This window comes from Rhinoraja longicauda, chromosome 1 (genome assembly GCF_053455715.1).
Source record: "Rhinoraja longicauda isolate Sanriku21f chromosome 1, sRhiLon1.1, whole genome shotgun sequence".
Classification (NCBI taxonomy): domain Eukaryota; kingdom Metazoa; phylum Chordata; class Chondrichthyes; order Rajiformes; family Arhynchobatidae; genus Rhinoraja; species Rhinoraja longicauda.
The window spans coordinates 103405155-103425466 of record NC_135953.1 but is presented as its reverse complement, the minus strand read 5'-3'; the positions used below and the strand labels follow the sequence as shown (position 1 = coordinate 103425466).

At 42.1% G+C, this 20312-nt stretch overlaps 1 protein-coding gene across 1 annotated transcript; it reads left to right on the top strand.

Annotated features, from left to right (window-relative positions):
• Window positions 1–5975: 5975 nt before the first annotated feature.
• Window positions 5976–19752, top strand: ppp2cb (protein phosphatase 2, catalytic subunit, beta isozyme). Its single transcript, XM_078403731.1, has 7 exons — window positions 5976–6259; window positions 14441–14650; window positions 14845–15018; window positions 15447–15536; window positions 16905–17066; window positions 18837–18955; window positions 19083–19752. The coding sequence occupies exons 1-7, from the start codon at window positions 6158–6160 to the stop codon at window positions 19153–19155; spliced, it is 930 nt and encodes a 309-aa protein (XP_078259857.1). The 5' UTR covers window positions 5976–6157; the 3' UTR covers window positions 19156–19752.
• The last annotated feature ends 560 nt before the right edge of the window (window positions 19753–20312 follow it).

Sequence of the window (20312 nt, the reverse complement as noted above, 5' to 3'; positions counted from 1 at the left end):
ACGAAATTTAAAAATAGCCAATCCTGACGGTGCGTAAAAACATATATGCAATAAATGCAAAAACAAATAAATACAATTATATTAAGTACAAAAGATTTTTTAACAGTGTTGCCTAGTGCAGAAGGTAGTGTTCAGTTCTCGTATGGCCCTGGGGTAAAAACTGTTCTTAAGTCTGTTTGTTCGGGATTTGATCGACCTGAAACGTCGAACAGAGGGCAGATGAACAAACAGACGGTGACCGGGGTGGGATGGATCTTTTATTATTTTGCCTGCTCTACTGAGGCAGCGTAGGCTGAACAGGTGCTCCAGGGAGGGCAGTGAGCAGCCGATGATCTTCTGGGCCGTCGTGATGACCCTCTGAAGGGCCTTCCTGTCCTTTTCTGAACAGCTGGCATACCATGTGGTTATACAGTATGCCAGCACACTCTCGATGGAGCAGCGATAGAAGGACATCATGAGCTTCTCCTGCAGGTTGGTTTTCCTGAGGATCCTCAGGAAGTGGAGTCTCTGCTGTGCCTTCTTTACTGTGGTGATGGTGTTGGTAGGCCAGGTAAGATCCTCTGCGATGTGCGTACCCAGGAACCTGAAAGGGGTTTCCTGAAGTCAATTATAAGTTCCTTTGTTTTGGAGGAGTTCAGGACAAGATTGTTCACTGAACACCATGCTGCCAGCCTTTGGATTTCATCCCTATAGGCTGTCTCATCTCCTCCTGAGATGAGTCCAACCACAGTCGTGTCATCCGCGAACTTGATGATGGTGTTGGTGGGATGGGTGGGGGCGCAGTCGTGAGTGTAGAGGGAGTAAAGGATGGGGCTCAACATACAGCCCTGTGGTGAGCCGGTGCTCAGTGTAATGGTGGAGGAGAGGTGAGGGCCTATTTTGACGGTCTGGGGGCGGTTGGTCAGGAAGTCCTTGATCCATTGGCAGATGGTTTGGGAAAATCCAAGGTCAGAAAGTTTGGTGACCAGTCTGCTCGGGATGACCGTGTTAAAGGCAGAGCTGAAGTCGAGGAAGAGCATCCACAGGAATGGCCTGTGTGTGACTTGTCCTTGATTATGCTGGTGGCTTTGCCAAGGCAGCGTGAGGTGTGAATGGAGTCAATGGAAGGGAGGTTGCTGGAGTAACTCAGCGGATCAGGCAGTATCACTGAAGAACATGGATAGGTCATGTTTCAGGTCAGGATGCTTATTCAGAAAAAGAGTCCCAACCCAAAACCTCACCTATCCATGTTCTCCAAAGATGCTGCCTGGCCTGCTAAGTTACTCCAGCACTTTGTGTCCTTTAATGGATAGGTGATGTTTCGGGTCAGGACCCTTATTTGGAATGATTTTCAAAAGTTGCCCATGCTGAATGTAAGAAATGCAGCATGTAACTAGCTGTTCCTCGTTGAGCAAAGGGATAATGACCCACTAATGGAAATTTATCCTCGGTTCATGATGCTAAAGGAACAATTTAGGAGCTAATGAAACCAAATCTAAGGTAGGAATACAATGTGAAGTCTGAAGAAGGGACTCGACCCGAAAGGCCACCCATTCCTTCTCTCCAGAGATGTCGCCTGACCCGCTGAGCTACTCCAGCATTTTGTGTCTACCTTCGATTTAAACCAGCATCTGCAGTTCTTTCCTACACAATACAATGTGCCGTTCATCAACATGAAGTATTAACTTTTCAATCAAGGACGGATTTGCAATCACTTTCAAAGTGAGGTTATATGTCTCCTCCATTGCCAGAGTGAGGTCACACACAAATTGCAGGAACAGCCCCTCATATTCCGCTTAGGTAACTTACAACCCAATGATATGTTGAATTCACCAATTTTAGGTAACCTCTACCCCTCACACCCCCCTCCCCCCCCTCCTCCCCAATGGCCCAACTATTTCTCCCCAACTATTTCTCCTGGCCGCTCTCTCCACCTTCTCCAACAACTTTCATTCCACTGGCTTCACAATCCACCACGCATCAAACCGATCGCACACCTTCTGATCTTATCCCTGGCCTTTGTTCCAACCAAAAGTAGATACAAAATGCTGGAGTAACTCAGCGAGACAGGCAACATCACTGGAGAGAAGTAATGGGTGATGTTTCGGGTTGAAATCCTTCTGCAGACTCAACCATCTTTGTTCTTTGTTCCAACCATCTGTTTATAAACAAAACCATCCCCTATATCGACCTATTGCCTGTCATGCTTTGTACTGCCTCTCCCCTTTCCAGCTTTCTTCTTCCCCTCCCCTACAATCAGTCTGAAAATGTTACTTATCCATGTTCTCCAGAGATGCTGCCTGACCCAATGAGCTACTCCAGTATTTTATGTCCTTCAATATGAGGTTAATATTGTCCAGGACATATGAGATCCCCTCTGCTCATCAAGACAAGAAAGTCAGAAAGGGTCTCAACTAAAAATCAACACCTTCAACAACGAACACTCACTTAATGTTAGATGGTGGGATGGGAAAAAGTGAAGAGTAGTGCTACATCTCCTGCAATTGCCTGAGGAATTGGGAGAATGGATAAGAGACCTTCCAAAAGGCAGAGTGGGAAGAAGAATAACCAAGATGTCTGTGGGCATCTGTGAGCTTGCAATGAATGATTGTCACTGACGTGTACCCCCTGAGACAGTGATGGAGAAATCCAGAAAGGGAAGAGTCTGAGATGGACTAGGCAAGATGGAAATGAGCAACAAAAGTAAATGACATTTTTGAGTTCTGTATGAGCACAGGAAACAGTACCAATACAATCTTCAGTGCATTGGAAAACAAGTTGATGGAAGGGCATTGGGTCAATCCTTCTCCACTCCTGTCAGGCAGAAGATGCAGAAGCTTGAAAACATGCACATCAGACTGAGGAATAACTTCTTCCCCTCTGTTATCAGACTTCTTAATAGTCCATCCATAAGCATTAAGGAGGCACAGTTGCGCAGCACTGGAGTTGTTGCCTTACAGTGCCAGAGACTCGGGTTCGATACTGACTATGAGTGCAGTCAGTAAAGAATTTGTATGTTCTCCCCGTGATCTTGTGTGTTTTCTTCAGGTGCTCCGGATTCCTCCCACACTCCAAAGACGAAGTTTTGTTGGTTAACTGGCTTCAGTAAAAATTGTAAATTGTGTCTAGTATGTAGGATAGTGCTAATGTGTGGGGAGCGCTAGTTGGCATGGACTCGGTGGGCTGAAGGGTCTGTTTCCATGCTGTATCTCTAAGCTAAAATAAACTAAGCTAGGGTAGTGGTCCCAATTCTCCAACTAACCTTATTGCAGACATTTATTTGGAAAAAGTAATGGATTGGAAAGGTTTAGAGGGATATGGCCAGATGCAGGCAAGTGGGACAAGTGTAGATGGGGCATGTTGTTCGGCATGGGAAAATTGGGCAAAGGGTCTTTTTCCAAGATGTCTGACTCCATGATTCTATAACTGTTGCACTACAATGCTGAGAAACTATATTCTGCACAACCCTTCCAGGTTAGACAGCGGTTCACGTACACCTCCTCCAACCTCATCTGCATCCGATATTCCCGATGTGACCTCCTGTATATCGGCAAGACTAAAAGTAGACTGTGACCGTTTCGCCAGATACTTGTGCTCGGTCTGCCAAGGCCTGCAAGAACTCCCAATTGCTAACCATTTTAACTCCCTTTCCCATTCCCTTACTGACCTTTCTGTCCTGGGCCTCCCCCATTGCCAGAGTGAGGCCACACGCACACTGGAGGAACAGGACTTCATATTCTGCTTGGGTAGCTTACAGCCTAGTGGTAAGAACATTGAATTCTCTAATTTTCAGTAAATATCTCATCCCTCTTACCCCTCCCTCACGCTAGTCATTTTTCCAGTTCCACAGTTCTCCACATTGTTTCTCTTGAGATCACTCCTTCCCTAGCTAACAGGCTGGCCCTGATCCTTTCTCAGCTCCAGTTCCTCACCTCCTCCCCACCCCCTACTTTCAGTCTGAAGAAGGGTCCTGTCAACTATCCTTTTTCCCCCAGAGATGTTGCCAGACCGGCTGAGTTACTCCAGCACTTTGTATCTACTTCATATTCCACTTGGGTAGCTTACAACACAATGGTATGAACATTGAACTTTAGGTAACCACGACAAATCCCCCACCCCATTTCTTCCCCATAACCCCCTTTCCTCCCCTGAGGCCTGGCTGACCTTGTACCTATATCTCCCCTACCCTTACATTCCTAAAGAATTTGCACCATGTCAATCCTCTAGTTTCACAAATCGGAATTCTCTAATCCCTTTTGTCTCACACCTTGTGTGTGTTCATCTTTGATCTTGTCCAACCAAATAAATGCATTTGCCTGTGTTCAAACTACAACTTTTACAGAGAAGGCAGGAGAATGGAGTTGAGATGGAAATATAGATCAGCAATGATTCATGAAGTAGTTTCGATGGCAGGTGGCGCAGCGGTGGAGTTGCTGTCTTGCAGCACCAGAGACCCGGGTTCGATCCTGACTACGGGTGCTGTCTGAAACATAGAAAATAGATGCAGGAGTAGGCCATTCGGCCCTTCGAGCCTACACCGCCATTCAATATGATCATGGCTGATCATCCAACTCAGTATCCCGTACCTGCCTTCTCTCCATACCCCCTGATCCCTTTAGCCACTAGGGCCACATCTAACTCCCTCTTAAATATAGCCAATGAACTGGCCTCAACTACCTTCTGTGGCAGAGAATTCCACTGAATTCTGTACTGAGTTTGTACGTTCTCCCTGTGACCGTGTGGGTTTTCTCCGGGTACTCTGGTTTTCCCCCACACTACAGGTAGTGTATGGGGTAATCACTGGTCGACATGGACTCAGTGGGCCCGGTTCTGCACTATATCTATAAATTTAGCTCATAGGGCTAACGGAATCAAGGGATATGGGGAGAAAGCAGGAAAGGGGTACTGATCTAGGATGATCAGGCAGGATCATATTGAATGGCGGTACTGGCTCGAAGAGCCGAATGGCCTACTCCTGTACCTATTTTCTATGTTTATGTCTAAAGATGGGCCGGATCGCCTCATTCTGCTGTTATGACTTAAGAACCTGCCCTGCTTTGTCCTGCCCTCCACTCTTCTAGCTTTGTTTCTCCCCCTAACCCCCTCCCCACCCCTGCAATCAATCTGAAGAAGGATCACAACCATAAACACCACCTATCCATGTTCTCCAGAGATGATGCCTTGAGGAAGGACATTCTTGCTATTGAGGGAGTGCAGCATAGGTTCATGAGGTTAATTCCCAGGATGCCGGCGCTGACATATGATGAAAGAATGGAGCGACTGGGCTTGCGTTCACTGGAATTTAGAAGGATGAGAGGGGATCTTATAGGAACATGTAAAATTATTAAAGGATTGCAGGAAAAATGTTCCTAATGTTGGGGGAGTCCAGAACCAGGGCCCACAGTCTAAGAATAAAGGGGAGGCCATTTAAAACTGAGATGAGAAATAACTTTTTCACCCAGAGTTGTGAATCTGTGGAATTCTCTGCCACAGAGGGTAGTGGAGGCCAATTCATTGGATGAATTTGAGAGTTAGATAGAGCTCTAGGGGCGAGGGGTATGGAGAGAAGGCAGGCACGGGGTGCTGATTGTGGATGATCAGCTACGATCCCATTGAATGGCGGTGCTGGCTGGAAGGGCCTAATGGCCGCCTCCTCCTGCCCCTGTTGTCCATTCATCTGCTGCCTGACCCGCTGAGTTGCTCCAGCACTTTGTGTCCAGCTGCGGCGGGGACAAGGAGGGGGCGGGGCTCCGAGAGGGATCACGTGCGTCTCTTCCTCCCCCTCACAGGCGGCAGAGGAGCAAATGCCGCAGCGGTGACGTCAGGGGCGCGCGGGTCAGCCGCCGGGGGCGGGAGCGGGAGCGGGAGGCATACGTCAGAGCCGCGCCCTTCGATTCAAACCCAACCGACGGCCGTGCGCGCGCCCCCCTCCCCCCGACCGCCACCGATCGTGCGCGCGCCTCCCCAACCTCCACTGCGCGACCAGCTACGTGCGCGTCCGCCCCCGAAGCGCGCGGCCGGGTGCGTGCGCGCCCCCCCCCTCCCCCACGCCCTCTGGCGCGCTGGTTCGCTCTGGTTCTTCTCGCGGACGCCGCCGCCGAGCTCCTCGGGGCTCCCGACTCCATGTAACGTGTCCGCCGCTTCCCCCCTCACGGTGAACAACAAAGAGCCGGTGACCATGGACAGCAAGGCGTTCGCCAAGGAGCTGGACCAATGGGTCGAGCAGCTGAACGAGTGCAAGCAGCTGAACGAGAACCAAGTGCGGACTCTGTGCGAGAAGGTGAGCTGGTGATTGGGCTGCGAATAAATCGAGGCCGAGGCTTTAGCCGGGTCTTCAGCTGACGGAGGGATGGGGTGAGGGGCGGAGGCGGCAGCGAGGGTCCCTCCGGTCCGCCCACGGCGAGTGGGCCACGGTCACCCTCCCCGGGTAGGCCGCACTCGCCCTGCCACATAGTGCGCCATAGACCAGACGGGCCGCCGCCAAAGACCGTGCGCCTCCCCTTCCCCCCCCCCCCCCCTCCATGGACGAGTGCGAGCGGGCACGTTACCAGTCGCTGGGAGTGGCTGCTCCAGATCCATAGTGACAAGACCAGCAGGATAAAGTGTGGGGAAATATTCAGCGAGCCGATAGGAATTTGTGAGTTGAGAACCATAAAAAGTTGACTCAGTGGTGGAGGATGTCTCTACCCTGAGACATAGGAACTGAATTAGGCTATTCAGCCCATCGAGTCTACTCCGCCATTCAATCACGGATGATCTATTTTCCCCCGCTGCCTTTTTCCTGTAAACTTTGACACCTTTACTAATCAAGACTCTTATCAATTTCTGCTTTAAAAATACCCAATGACATGGGCTCCACAGCCGTCTTCCACAATGAATTCCACAGATTCAACATCCTCTGGCTAGATAAATTGCTCCTCGTCTCCATTCTAAAGTACTTTCTTTTATTCTGAGGCTGTGTCTAGGATGGTCCAAGAGTCTCCCATTCCTGGAAACATCCTTTCCACATTCATTCAATCTAGGCCTTTCGTTATCTAGTGGGTTTGAATGTGACCACCAACATCCCTTTAAACTCCAGGGAATACAGGTCCAGAGACTTCAAACGTTCCTAGTAAGTTAACCCAATTGTTCCCAGGATCATTCTCGTAACCCTCCTATGGACTCTCTCCAAAATCAGTACAACATTCCTCAGATATATGACCCAAAACTGCTCACAATATTCCAAATGTGGCCTCACCAGTACCTGATAAAGCCTCAACATTAAATCTTTTTTATTCTAGTCCCCTCGAAATAAATTTGTATCGGTATTTGCCAACTCAGCCTACAAATTAACTTTTTGGGAATCGTGCACCAGCACTCCCAAATCACTTTGCACCTTTGACTTCTGAATACTTCCCATTTAGAAAGCAGTGTAATCCTTTATTTCTCCTACCAAGGGCAATGACTGTACTCTTTGCTATATACTGTATTCAATTTGGCACTTAGTCCACTCTCCCAACCTGTCGAAGTCCTGCAGCCTCCCTACTCACTGCACCTCCACCTATCTTCATATCATCTGACCTCATCCTGATCATTAACATATAACGTGCAAATTAGCGGACCCAACACCGACCCCTGCGGAACACCGCTAGTCACCGACCATCAACCCAAAAAGGCTCTTTTTATTCCCACTCTGCCTTTTGCCAGTAAACCAATCTTCTATCCATGCTAGTACCTGGCCTCTAATATCACAGGCTCCTCTCTTGTTTAGCAGCCTTCCAGGTGGCACTTTAACAAAGCCCTTCTGAAAATCCAAGAAAACAACATCCACTGACTGTCCTTTGTTCTGCTTGTTTCCCAACTGCTTCTGTACACGGAAGCTATCTAACATGCTGAGTATCTTCAACATTTCTGATTCTATTGATGTTACAGTGGACTTGCTGAAATGGTTCAGTCACAAGTCTGCAAGTTGTGTTTTCTCTGTTGCGGAGGTCTCCGCAAATCTATTCCTCCGGGGATGCCGACAAATCTGTTCAATATTTCTCGTATTGTGATTGTCTGTCAGATTTCCAGCATCCGCAGTGTTATTTTATACTTCTGATTACTGGTTTCAAGCCATTTCCTTTGAAAGAAAAACAACATGTTGAGCCTGTGGAAAGATAAAGTTACATTTCAGGGTGATGACCCTGAAATAATGAGGGGAAAGAAAGTTGAGGTTTAAATATCCATCTCATTGGCTTTAAAATACCTAATTTTTTTTTCTTCACTTTTACAAATCTGATCAAGAGTTATTGGACCTGAAACTTCAGCTCTGTCTCCACAAATGTTTCCTCACATATTGAATATTTCCAGCATTTTGTTGTCACTTATGATTCCAACATTTGCAGTTTATTGATTTTCATCTTTTTTGAATTTTGTTGGCTTTGCATGCAAACTCTTACAGTTTGAAAGCTTTAATTACCCTTTTAAAATCTTAAATCTTTCGATATTCTGTAACGTCTGCATTTTGTTGTTTAGAGTATCATCTGGTATCGCAGCCATTTAAGCCATAGTTTCTGAGCTGGCCTTTTGAAAGATGTGTCCTGTTAATCTCCTACTCGTGCTTTCCCATGGCATACAAATCTATTTGCATAAAAATGCACCAAGTTTCTTTTCGAAAGCTGTCATTGAATTTGTTGGACTTTGACCTTCTGATTATTGTCTTCCAGATCATAACATCTCACTGTGTAAATAATTTCTCATGGTCTCCCCTCTGGTTCTTTTACAAATAACTTTGAACATCCTGCTAAATCCCACCCTCAGCCCCTTGTGCTTCAGAGGGATAACACGTTTTTGAATATCTCCGAATAATGAAAAATATATTCCTCGGCCCTGTAACTGTTTTGTAATTCTTTACTACCTTCTCCAAGGTGCACTGTTCTTAAAAGTGTGTTATTTAATTGGACAGATATTCAAATTGATCTGTGAATTATTAAGAATACGGGGTAATATTGCAACTGTTACATTTAAAAATGCTTGTTCTATTCTCACTAATTCTATCCAATTGCAGGATAATAGTGTAGGGGGGAACTGCAGATGCTGGATTATACCAAATTATAGTATAACAGGATTATAATAGCTGTATTTTACAATGTGAATCTCCTTTAAATTGAAACTGAAATTATAGTGATGAAAATGTGTTCCTGTAGTTTAAACTGAAATTAATATGAACAGTTATTTGTTTTGGGCATCAATTATTTTTGTCTGCCCTATTTCTTATTCTGTTATTGTACTCATTGGAAAGAGCGTAGAGGTGACTGGTGCATGGATTGGGGGACATTATTATGGGAAAAGATTGGCTGGACTGAGGTGACCTGATAAAAAATATGCATATAATGAGTGGTGTGGGTAAAGTAGATAGTCAACATCTTTGTCCCATGTTAGAGGCATTAAAAACAAAAAAAAAGTATCTGTTTAAGCTGAGAGAAATGAATATACTACCAGAGATATTTTGACAAATGGGCATGGCAAAGAAGGATACAGACCAAATGCAAGCAAATTGGACTAGTGTGGGTGGGCAAAAGGTTGGTGTGGACATAGTGGGCCAAAGGGCCAATTTCTGTGCTGCATTACTGTCCTTATCTTTCAACTGAATACTAACCAATTTGTTAGTGAAAATGCTTGACTCTTAAGTTACAGCTAATAAGGGGAGTGGGGGAAAGGATGTTGGTTCAAACCATGTAAAGCTATAGGCAAATTGCAGCTGGTTTGATGCTGAAAGCAAACATTTCTATGAGATAATCTTTTAAAAACCATTATATCTGGAAAGAAATACTTCATCCAATTTGAGATGGCTGGAATAAGACCCAGAAGTGACAGGATAAATGTTTTAGCCAAACGAGAGTCCAAAATTTATTGCCCAATGAGAAATTGTTAAAATAGTTCTTTTTAACTATAACATCAAATATAGATGTATTCATGGGGTGGTGAAGTGCAGTCCGTTTAACCTCCACATAGCAGGAAGTTATTTCCAAGAAAATTATCTCTCTTCAGACCAGTGTTTCGCTGGCTGCATTTCATTGATTTGGTGGGATCTTTTATTCCTGTTTATTTCATGCAAACATGTCCCAATGTCATTATTTGTCAATATTGGAAAAAACTGAGCATTGGCTATTGTGTGAATAATCTGTCTTTTGATATTTTTATTCAACAACTATATTTGTTAAAAGAATAATTTGATGATCTGCATGCTTATTCTCCCTATGAATGTCATGTATTGTAGAATCCTATCCAGGTTGTTTATAGCCCATCAAAGTAATGACGAGATGACTTTCCAGACCTCTGCTTTTAGTTTTTGGTGTTCTGAGAGTGATTGTTTTTGCAAATCTCAGCTGAGATTGTATCAGATGCTAGATTCTGCTTGGTGACAGGGAGTAACAAAACACATTCTCTTTCTCCCGTTGTCCTGATTTAGATTTGTAGCTTCTATTGAAAATCACTAATATAAACCATCAGTGTACAGCGCTGTGCTGGTGGTTAAATGGTTGGTTGTGAATTGAGAAATTTCTAGTGTAAAAAAATCTTTTGCGCCATCAATAATTTTTGTTGTCATTACCGCTTGATTTTAATCTTGTTGTCTATGTAAAGAAACATTATTTGAAGGTCATGCACATTAAATTCAACCAAATAGTCAATTAAAGATCAATTGCAGGAATATTCATGTAACAGGGGCATTAAATCCTCTCAGCTTTCCTTTACCAGTCATCCAGGATATATAACAACAAATAATCTGCAGGAGGAACTCAGTTGGTCAAGCAGCATTTGTGAGTTGGGGGGAGGAATTATTAATGTTTCAGAACATTAGGGCTAAGAGTAGAGAGGGAATGTAGCCAGTATAAAGAGGAGTGAGTTGTGATGCGACAGGGGCCAGTGGGTTGATTTTATCCACATCATTTGAGGATATATTGTATGCTGTCAGCATTGACACACAATTTTGATGTTTAGGGAATGCTTTTAGAACGAGTTCTTGCAATCAGGAGCAACTGTAATGTGAATCTTATATTTTGCTACAAAGTATTTTTGAAGAAAGAGCCTTTCTTGTAGTGTGCTCTAGTGGTGTATTCAGGAGAGTATAACTGAACCTTGTTACCAATTTAGTACCATCAAAGTGGGTCTTCCCCCCCCCCCCCCCCCCCAAAAAAAAACTTCACAAAATGAAAATAATACCATTCTATAGAACAGACACAAGAGGCTACAGATACAGTAATCTGGAGCAAAAAAAAACTGCTGGAGAAAATCAGTGGGTCGGGTAACATCTGTGGCAGCAGAGACATGGTCGACATTCTTGATGCAGGATCTTGACCTGTAACCATCCCTGTACCTCCACCGATGCTGTCCGACCCTACTAAAAAAAATTGCACCATTGTATAGAATGTTTCTTGGTCATTAACCTAGACCACTATTAAGCCAAAAGATGTAGTTTCTTTCTTATAATGGTGGAGTTGGATGTGTAAGGGGAGAGAAGTTTGAAAACCGAGAAAGGGTTTTAAAAGTACTTAAGGTAGAGCCAACAAGTGGACTGTCATTGTCATCTTTTCCACTGCTTTAACTGCTGATAGACAGTTGTCTTTGTACTTGTCAAAATACAATAATGAATTTCTAAATATCTAGTTAATATTGTGTACATCTGCTTTAGGTGTTTGTTAACATACAATCTGTCCCAATCAGCTGAACATGTATACATATAGCAAAGCCATGTGGATTTGAGAAATATATCTGTGAATTAACGCTGAGTATTTCATCTTCTTTGAACCATTTTAATTTTGGTTTAACTGCCTGGTTTCAGAATTGCTGTATTCCACTGAAAATACAGATTTAATCACTTCTAAAACATTCCAAAACCACGTGTTGAGAGTTCATGCAAAGCCTTTTTTTCCCATTTGCTGTTAAACTGCTATTTAAAGCCACATACAATGCCAAGTAGCAATTTTAGATTTTGAAATTGCAGGGCTTGTAAATCATTGTGTTCTCAACCACAATGTTTTTCTTTTATCCTTTCAGTGGGATCTGTTGCTTGGCCTGAAACACAGATAAGCACTCTCCTATAAATACATGTCACGGCCAGCTGGAAGCCTTCAGTTAACTGCAAATGAATCCAGCCTTTAATTTGTTCCTACTTGGTTTAAGTTATTGCTGATAGATTAAAGTAGTTTTCAATTGATTTCGAGAAGATGAATACCATGATTGAAAGATGTGCCTGTTTGGTTGAATAGCAGTGTGATGCCTTTTTAATATCAAGGTCTTCATGCAGTAGAAGCTGCAGGTTGGCGCAGTTTTGCTTTCCTCTCTGCATTATATCCTATTGCAAACAGTGCTATATAATGAAAAACAGATCCTGGATGTGGTCTTGCAAATGTCGTGATTCCTGCTGACAGATTGGGTCAGAGAGCTGGTATCATTAGCAAAGAAATTGGATGTGACATAATAAATTAATGCCAACAAAGCTTTTCATTGTGGCAATAATAATAAACTAAACTAAAGAGTGTAAATCAGTTCAATGGTATTGCATTGATTTGTCCGGATGTCTTAATTGTCTGAATGACAATAATGAACTATCTGATTATTGCTTTGAGCAAAACACAAAATGGGACAAACTCAGCAGGTCAGGTAACATCCATGGCAGGAATGAACAGATGACATTTTGGGTTAGAATCTTCAGATTCTGTGCTGGTTTACATTTGATGCCAATGTACTCTTCGTGTCACTCCTGTTGTACTGCTTATCATTGCTCAAAAGTGAATAGATTCTTGCGTTGTTGATATTTATTTTAGAGTAATGCAGTGTGGAAACTGGCCCTTATGCCCAATTCCCTTTGCCCACACATGGGAATTTGGCCCTGTTTTCGCACTTCCTTATCTATCTATCTCCCTCCCCCCTGACGTCTTTTTTTATTTTTTATAATATGAAGAAGGGGCTCTACCCGAAACGTCACCCATTCCTTCTCTCCAGAGACGCTGCCTGTCCCGTTGAGTTCTTCCAGCATTTTGTGTCTACCTTCGGCCCAACTTGCCCATGCCGACAAACATGCCCCATCTGCGCAGGTCCCACTTGCCTGCTTTTGGTCCTTAGCCCTCTAAACCTACCTTATCCATGTACCTCTCCAAACGCTTCTTAAATGTTGCAATAGTTCCTGCCTGAATTACCCGTTCCATGCAAGCACAACACCTATCTGTGTTTAAAAAAAGAACCCAGAGCCCTACCATTCACTGTGTAGGTCTTGCCCATGCTAGACCTCCCAAAATGCAACACCTCATTTCTCTGTATTAAACTCCATCAACCCATTCCTCTGCCCAACCGATCAAGATCCTGCTGTAATCTTTGACAACCATCTTCACTATCTACACTATCTACAACCCCACCCACTGTGGTGTCATCTGCAAACTTGCTAATCATGCCATGTACGTTCTCATCTGAACCTAAAGACGGCAAACAACAATGGGCCCAGCACCGAACCGTGAGGCACACCACGAATCACAAGTTAAAAGGGTACATAGTAAATAGATTTTATGGAAAAGCAAATGCACCAAGCTGTTTTCTAAGGACTCATTGGAATACCAAGTTGCTTATTGGAATACCAAGTTGCTTATCATTGCTTAATGATATTTAGCAATGTGAGAAAGGAATTTAGTCAATTCTAACGCGGGGAAAACCAGGGAGATGGTGGTAGATTTCCGCAGGCGCAGCCAGGTCCCCCCGATGCCGGTGAACATCCAGGGAATTGACATCGGGAGGGTGGACTTATAAGTACCTGTGTGTTTACCTCAATAATAAATTGGACTGGACCGAAAACACCGATGTGCTATACAAAAAGGGCCAGAGTAGACTTTACCTGTTAAAGAGACTCGGGTTCTTTGGAGTGCAGGGGGCACTCCTAAGGACCTTCTACAACACGGTGGTTGCATCGGCCATTTTCTATGGAGTGGTCTGCTGGAGCAGTAGCATCTCAGCGGCGGAATTGAAGGGACTTGACAAGCTGGTCAGGAAGGCCAGCTCTGTCCTGGGTTGCCCCCTCGACAATGCAGGCGGTGGGAGAGAGGAGGATGATGCCAAAGTTAACATCGCTACTGGACAACGACTCCCACCCCATGCAGGACACTGTCACTGCACTGAGTAGCTCCTTCAGTGACAGACTCCTTCACCCCAAGTGCGTGAAGGAGAGATATAGGATGTCCTTCTTTCCCGCTGCTGTGAGACTGCACAACCAGCACTGCTCCCAGCAGACGAGTCAACAGTAACCGCTAAGGAATACAATTTATCCTTGTCTTTACTTTTATTTATAATGAATGATCTCTTGCTATCCACTTTGCTGCTGTAACACTGTAAATTTCCCCGGTGTGGGACGACTAAAGGAATATATTATTATTATTATTTATCTTTCACATGGGTTTTAAAAAAATTATTGGTTTTCTTGAATTAATCCTTCCTTTCGTTCTTGCTTTTGTAGGCTAAAGAGATTCTTACAAAGGAGTCGAATGTACAGGAAGTACGATGTCCCGTCACTGTGTGTGGTGACGTTCATGGACAGTTTCATGACCTCATGGAACTGTTCCGAATTGGGGGAAGATCTCCAGACACTAATTATCTTTTCATGGGAGATTATGTTGACAGAGGTTATTATTCAGTTGAAACTGTCTCATTACTTGTAACACTGAAGGTATGATTCATTTTCATATTTATATCCTTTTATATTATGCAATTATATCTGGTTTCCTCACAAATGCTTACCATGCATATTATTATTTGAACTACTGATAAAAGTAGTACTGATTCAGTCATACTTAGTTTTGCAATGCAGCTATTGGGAATATTGCTCAATGTTAGTTGTTCCATTTCTTTTTTTAAAAAAAGGTTCGATATCGAGAACGCATCACAATATTACGAGGGAACCATGAAAGCAGACAAATCACACAAGTTTATGGATTTTATGACGAATGCCTAAGAAAATATGGAAATGCTAGTGTTTGGAAGTACTTCACAGATCTGTTTGATTATCTGCCCTTGACGGCCTTAGTAGATGGTCAAGTAAGTGGAATGTTTTCATTAAAGAAAAATTTAAGACTTCATTGAGTAATTTTCCTGCATTCAAATCCTCTTTTCATTCCATTTCATATGTTGGTTTTGTTCCTATGACGTTCCTTGGAAATTATTACTTATTAAATGCTTCTTTCTTGTGACCTTGGTTTAATCAGGAAGGATTATGATGGGCCACATTGTTTTGATTGAATTGTTTGAGTATTTTTTACCTGTTACCATTAATGCCAAATTGAGTTGGAACATAGTTAAAGAAATGAGATGTACATCAAGAAATTAATTCCTATATCTTTAAAATGATTTTGGTCTGGTATATTTTTTGTAAGGTTTTTTGAACGTTATGATTTTATGACACGGAAATTGTTTTGGTATACCTGGTAGATATTAATATTTTTAATTTATTGCTTTGCCATCCACAGATATTTTGCCTGCATGGTGGGCTTTCCCCATCCATAGACACATTGGATCATATTCGAGCCTTAGATCGTCTGCAGGAAGTACCACACGAGGTATGTTCCCTGCAATTTTGTCTGGTTGTCACCATTTCAAAAGTTATTCTGAAGTAGTGCAACAGATTTGGGATGACCCAGTGGGCATAGCATGTCAAAGTTTCTCTATCAGCTCGAGTGACCCAAGGTAAATCCTATAGTTTGTGTTATCTACATGGAGTTTGCACGTACTTCATGTGACAGTTTAGGGTTTCCCTGGGTGCACTGGTTTCCTCCCACATCTCAAAAATGTGCAGGGTGGTTGGTTAATTAACTGCTGTAAATTGCCTTCATTGTGCAAGTGAGAGGTAGAATGTGGGGGGATTGATGTGAATGCAGGGAAAATAGGTAAATGGTGAGCTAAAGTGGCTTCCTACATTTTAGCGACAATGGTAAAGGGTTGATATCTGAGCACTATGTACCAAATGTACAATAGTTAATTAATCTGATTAACTTTGCCCCTGTACGGTCGCTTTCAGGTTTTTGGTGTTTCATAGTCATGACTGCAATTTGAAGGAATAATGTTTCAAAAAACAATTGCAGCATTGCTGCCAGATTTACATTATGACATTACATATTGATCTGAGAACTGCTTTGTCTCTATTTCACATTGAGCAGTTTGAGTTCACAGATGAACTACTGCCTTCTGCTGCATGTCGTAGTCAAAGTAAGGCCTCATTGCTGTGTGGGTTTTCAATGTAAATTTACTGATGCCAAGTCTGATAATCTAGATTGATGTAAATGTGTTAAACAAATTTGAATTGGATAACATGGTTTTACAGGGAATTGATAGTGCTGACTGTCCTATAAATTTGAGTAACATTGGGATCTTGGCTCCAAAATTGCAATCAGCTGCTGGCTATATTTTTCTAAACCTTCAGCACTGGATGACTCGAAGTCTAGGAAGAAAACACAAACAGATCAACATCACTTATTTTGGGCGAATCTGCAAAAACATACTTGTCTAGTTTGAACCTGACACAGAGACTAATCTCTGTTGAATTTGAAGGGGAGGACAACTCTGAGATATTAAAGTATTTGTTATTTTATGTATTTTTCCCAGTTTGAGTGCATTTGTTTTTAACACTCAGTCAGTTGAATTTGATTTTTTTTAATGCACGACATTTGGACATGTATTGACTCTGCTGGGAGCCTTGGCTTTCAGTGACCATTATTTTATGGGCCAATATATCATTCAATTTAAATTTATTTCAGTTTGTAGATATAAAATCAATTTTATCCATTAGCTTCTGGGAGAAGGGCAAATATGCAAATATATTACTGTAGATGTCTCATCAGATTATCAACCTAAAAAGTTAACTTTTTCTTCCTCTAGGTAATATTTGACCTGAGTTCTTTGTAACGTTTTGTTCTGCTTGGTTCAAACAGGGCCCGATGTGTGATTTGCTGTGGTCGGATCCTGACGATCGCGGTGGTTGGGGAATTTCACCTCGAGGTGCAGGCTACACCTTTGGACAGGACATTTCTGAAACTTTTAACCATGCAAATGGCCTCACTCTGGTTTCTAGGGCTCATCAACTTGTAATGGAGGTAGGGGATTCATACCTGAACTATTGTATCATGTACTTAACAGGAGTTGGTGCTCTTCAGTTTGTAACTTTAAGATCTCATAAACACAATATCCTATTTGTAGACTTTAAAAGCTTTTGAGTAATCCAGTTTCAATTCAGACTGAATGATAGGCCAAATTGATAATTGCTCATATAGTTTAACAGTAGCTGGTCTGGGTCTGTCAACTACCGAAAGCATAAAGAATTGTTAACTGTGTTTTGACCTCTTTTTTTAATAGATCAGCTCTATATGATTGGCTTAGAAATATATACATAATAATACTTTCTATAATTATGTTCTGATGGTACTGCCTTTCAAACATGGTTAAAGCTGGTACATGGTGCAGCAAGTATATTTTTAACATAATGACAAACCAACAGGTACATTGGCATTACAGGCCTGGTGGAGAAGGGGCTGGGGGAGTTAAAGCTTGAAAATTGCCCATTTGAAGCCTAGCTATATAAAATACCATAGATCTTTACCAATCTTATGAATTTTGTAATTGATGAAATCTATATTCCCAACTTCGGTTTGAGTTCAATTAACTTGCACACTAATATCCCATGGTTAACAACGAATTTAAGAGGGTAAATAGCTGATTTTTATCCGATAGTAGAACCGGGTAGCATTAACCAGTATATGGTTCTTTCTGGTCTATATGTAACCCGCTATGTAAATGCTGTTGGCAATTGCCGGGATATAAATGCGTTGATAAATTTTTAAATCAAGGGATTCGCCATTCTAATTTATACCCAATTTAAAAATTGCTTCTTGGGATAAAATATATAAAGATATAAATTTTAGATTTTATTTTATTTTATGTGTACAAGGAATCCTGTTTATCATAAATATGCATGATAGTTGAGACTGAGGAACTGTCTGCAAATACAACTCAACAGTTCAACAGTTCAACAGAGCTTTATTTGTCATTCGGTACCAAGGTACCGAACGAAACTACATAGCAGTCACACACAAAAAAGAACACAAGACACATGACCCCAACACAAACGTCCATCACAGTGACTCCAAACACCCCCTCACTGTGATGGAGGCAACAAAACTTCCACTCTCTTCCCCACGCCCACGGACAGACAGCTCATCCCCGACCGAGTCGCACCGGGCGCTGAGACGTCTTGCGGCCGAACCGGGCGATGGAAGGCCCCGCGACCGAGCCGTGCGCAGCTAAGTCCCGCGGCCGAGCCACACCGGGCGATGGAAGGCCCCGCGGCCAAGCTGCACAGGGCGATGTTAAGTCCAGCGGCCGAGCCGCACCAGCGATGAAAAGTCCCGCGGCCGCAACTTAGCCACTGTGGCTAAGTCCCGCGGTCCCAACTTAGCCACAGTCCACATTTAGGGCTTGGTAGAGAGGAGCTACTGGCATTAAAAGTTTACGGCTAAAAGGAGTTTAATCTTCTGACCCTGAGGTAATGTTGCCTGTTTTCAGAAATCGCTGGTAATTTTAATGTTTCAGTGGATAATCTGTCATTTACAAAGATTAGAGTATACAATCCTAGTATTTTGAGTAGCTGTTGTATTAACTTACTATAATAGCTGTCCAATCCTCAATCAATAAATCCTCAAATTTATGTATATGACTTGGTTTAGCAAATTTGAGGAGTTATAAATGGACTGAAGGATATGCTAATTCAAATGCTATGTAGAAGAACGCTGCAAATTAATGGGATTTTTGTATCTGGTATAATCCTATTTTGTAAGATGATAATTTTATATCTTTTCATCTGATCTCAGGGATACAACTGGTGTCATGATCGAAATGTTGTGACAATATTCAGTGCTCCAAACTATTGTTATCGTTGTGGTAACCAGGCTGCTATTATGGAACTAGACGATACACTGAAGTATTCATTGTAAGTATAATGATATTCTTAATGCTATTCTTGCTGGTATACACCACTCAATCTTTAAGTGTTAAATCTGTATCATGTTGTTCGATGGTCATTGGCTCACATGCTGGCAACTTTTCCTCTCTTACAGTCTTCAGTTTGATCCAGCACCACGCCGTGGAGAACCTCACGTCACTCGACGTACTCCAGACTATTTCTTATAAAGAATTGTTTAGTACACTAAAACCACGCCGGCAGATCACCTGCTCCAGAAAAAGCAACAATAATTTAAATGTCTTTCTAAAATTACTTCAGTTTGTCACAACATAATAACATTAACACGGACCAAATATGCCCTACTAAAGGCAGAACTGCCTGGAACATTGAGCACAATTTGGCAGTGATTACTTTTTTTTACTTCTAAATTGGAAGTAAATGATATTTGGTCATAACAGTCAGATTTTGCCTGCTTTCACTGGTTATTTTGTTTTATCCAGATACTGTGAAATATTGATGTAAAATGGTATGATAAGCAGGTCTAAGTGCAACAGTCATGACAATATAAGTTGTAGTTTTAACAGGCATGTATTGGTTTCCAGTACCCTTTTTTTGAGTAAGACACACACTTGTTCTGAATGTATGCTACCTATGCTTGAAGGAGACACATGTTCCTTCTGGAGTGTTTGAGAAAATGTCCTGTTTCGATATTTGAATCACTGTTCTGTGTTACTGTACTTTTTTTCTGTATATATTTGACATAAAAAGTGCTTGCAACTTAACTTGGTGTATTTGAACAATAAACTACTTCAAGTAATCAGTCACTGAGTTTCTATAAGATACTTTAGATAATTAAATCGTAAGTCGTATTTTCTCTCCAGTTGTAAATGAAATTAGTTATACAGTAAGCAACATGCTTTGTGAAACCCACCTTCAATTTTTCCCCTCTTAAGGTTTCTTCCTGTAATAAAGTACAAATTTTAAACCAAGAATTAATTGATTGTGGTTTGATCCATTCATCCCAAGGTATTTTGATCTCTGCAGTTAGTTGGGTATCTGCAGTATTGAATCGTGGTTGGTGCTTTTATTAAGGAAAATTCTCTTTTTCAATCTTTATTTTTATTGCTTTTCAGACTGTAATTAAACAAAATATTCTGTGTGTTCATCATTTGCAGGTTTTGTGACAATGTAGGATTAAGTGATATTGACCATTTATCTAATTGCGCATTTTTAACTATTGGGAGTTTTTTAATTGTTTTAATTCTAATTGTAAATATTACTATAAATATCCAAACAGAGCTAAACTGGCACAAAAATTTGACAGAATAAGTTATGAACATAAAATCTTTCTTACGATAGGAAAGATAGAAAAAAAGACAGGACC

What these genes read in the sequence shown, in the direction of transcription:
- ppp2cb (XM_078403731.1), top strand. Translation starts at nt 6,158, where the DNA reads ATGGACAGCAAGGCGTTCGCCAAGGAGCTGGACCAATGGGTCGAGCAG. An exon ending in TGCGGACTCTGTGCGAGAAG is followed by an intron (nt 6,260 to 14,440) that starts GTGAGCTGGTGA and finishes TTGCTTTTGTAG; the next exon opens with GCTAAAGAGATTCTTACAAA. An exon ending in TGCAGGAAGTACCACACGAG is followed by an intron (nt 15,537 to 16,904) that starts GTATGTTCCCTG and finishes TGGTTCAAACAG; the next exon opens with GGCCCGATGTGTGATTTGCT.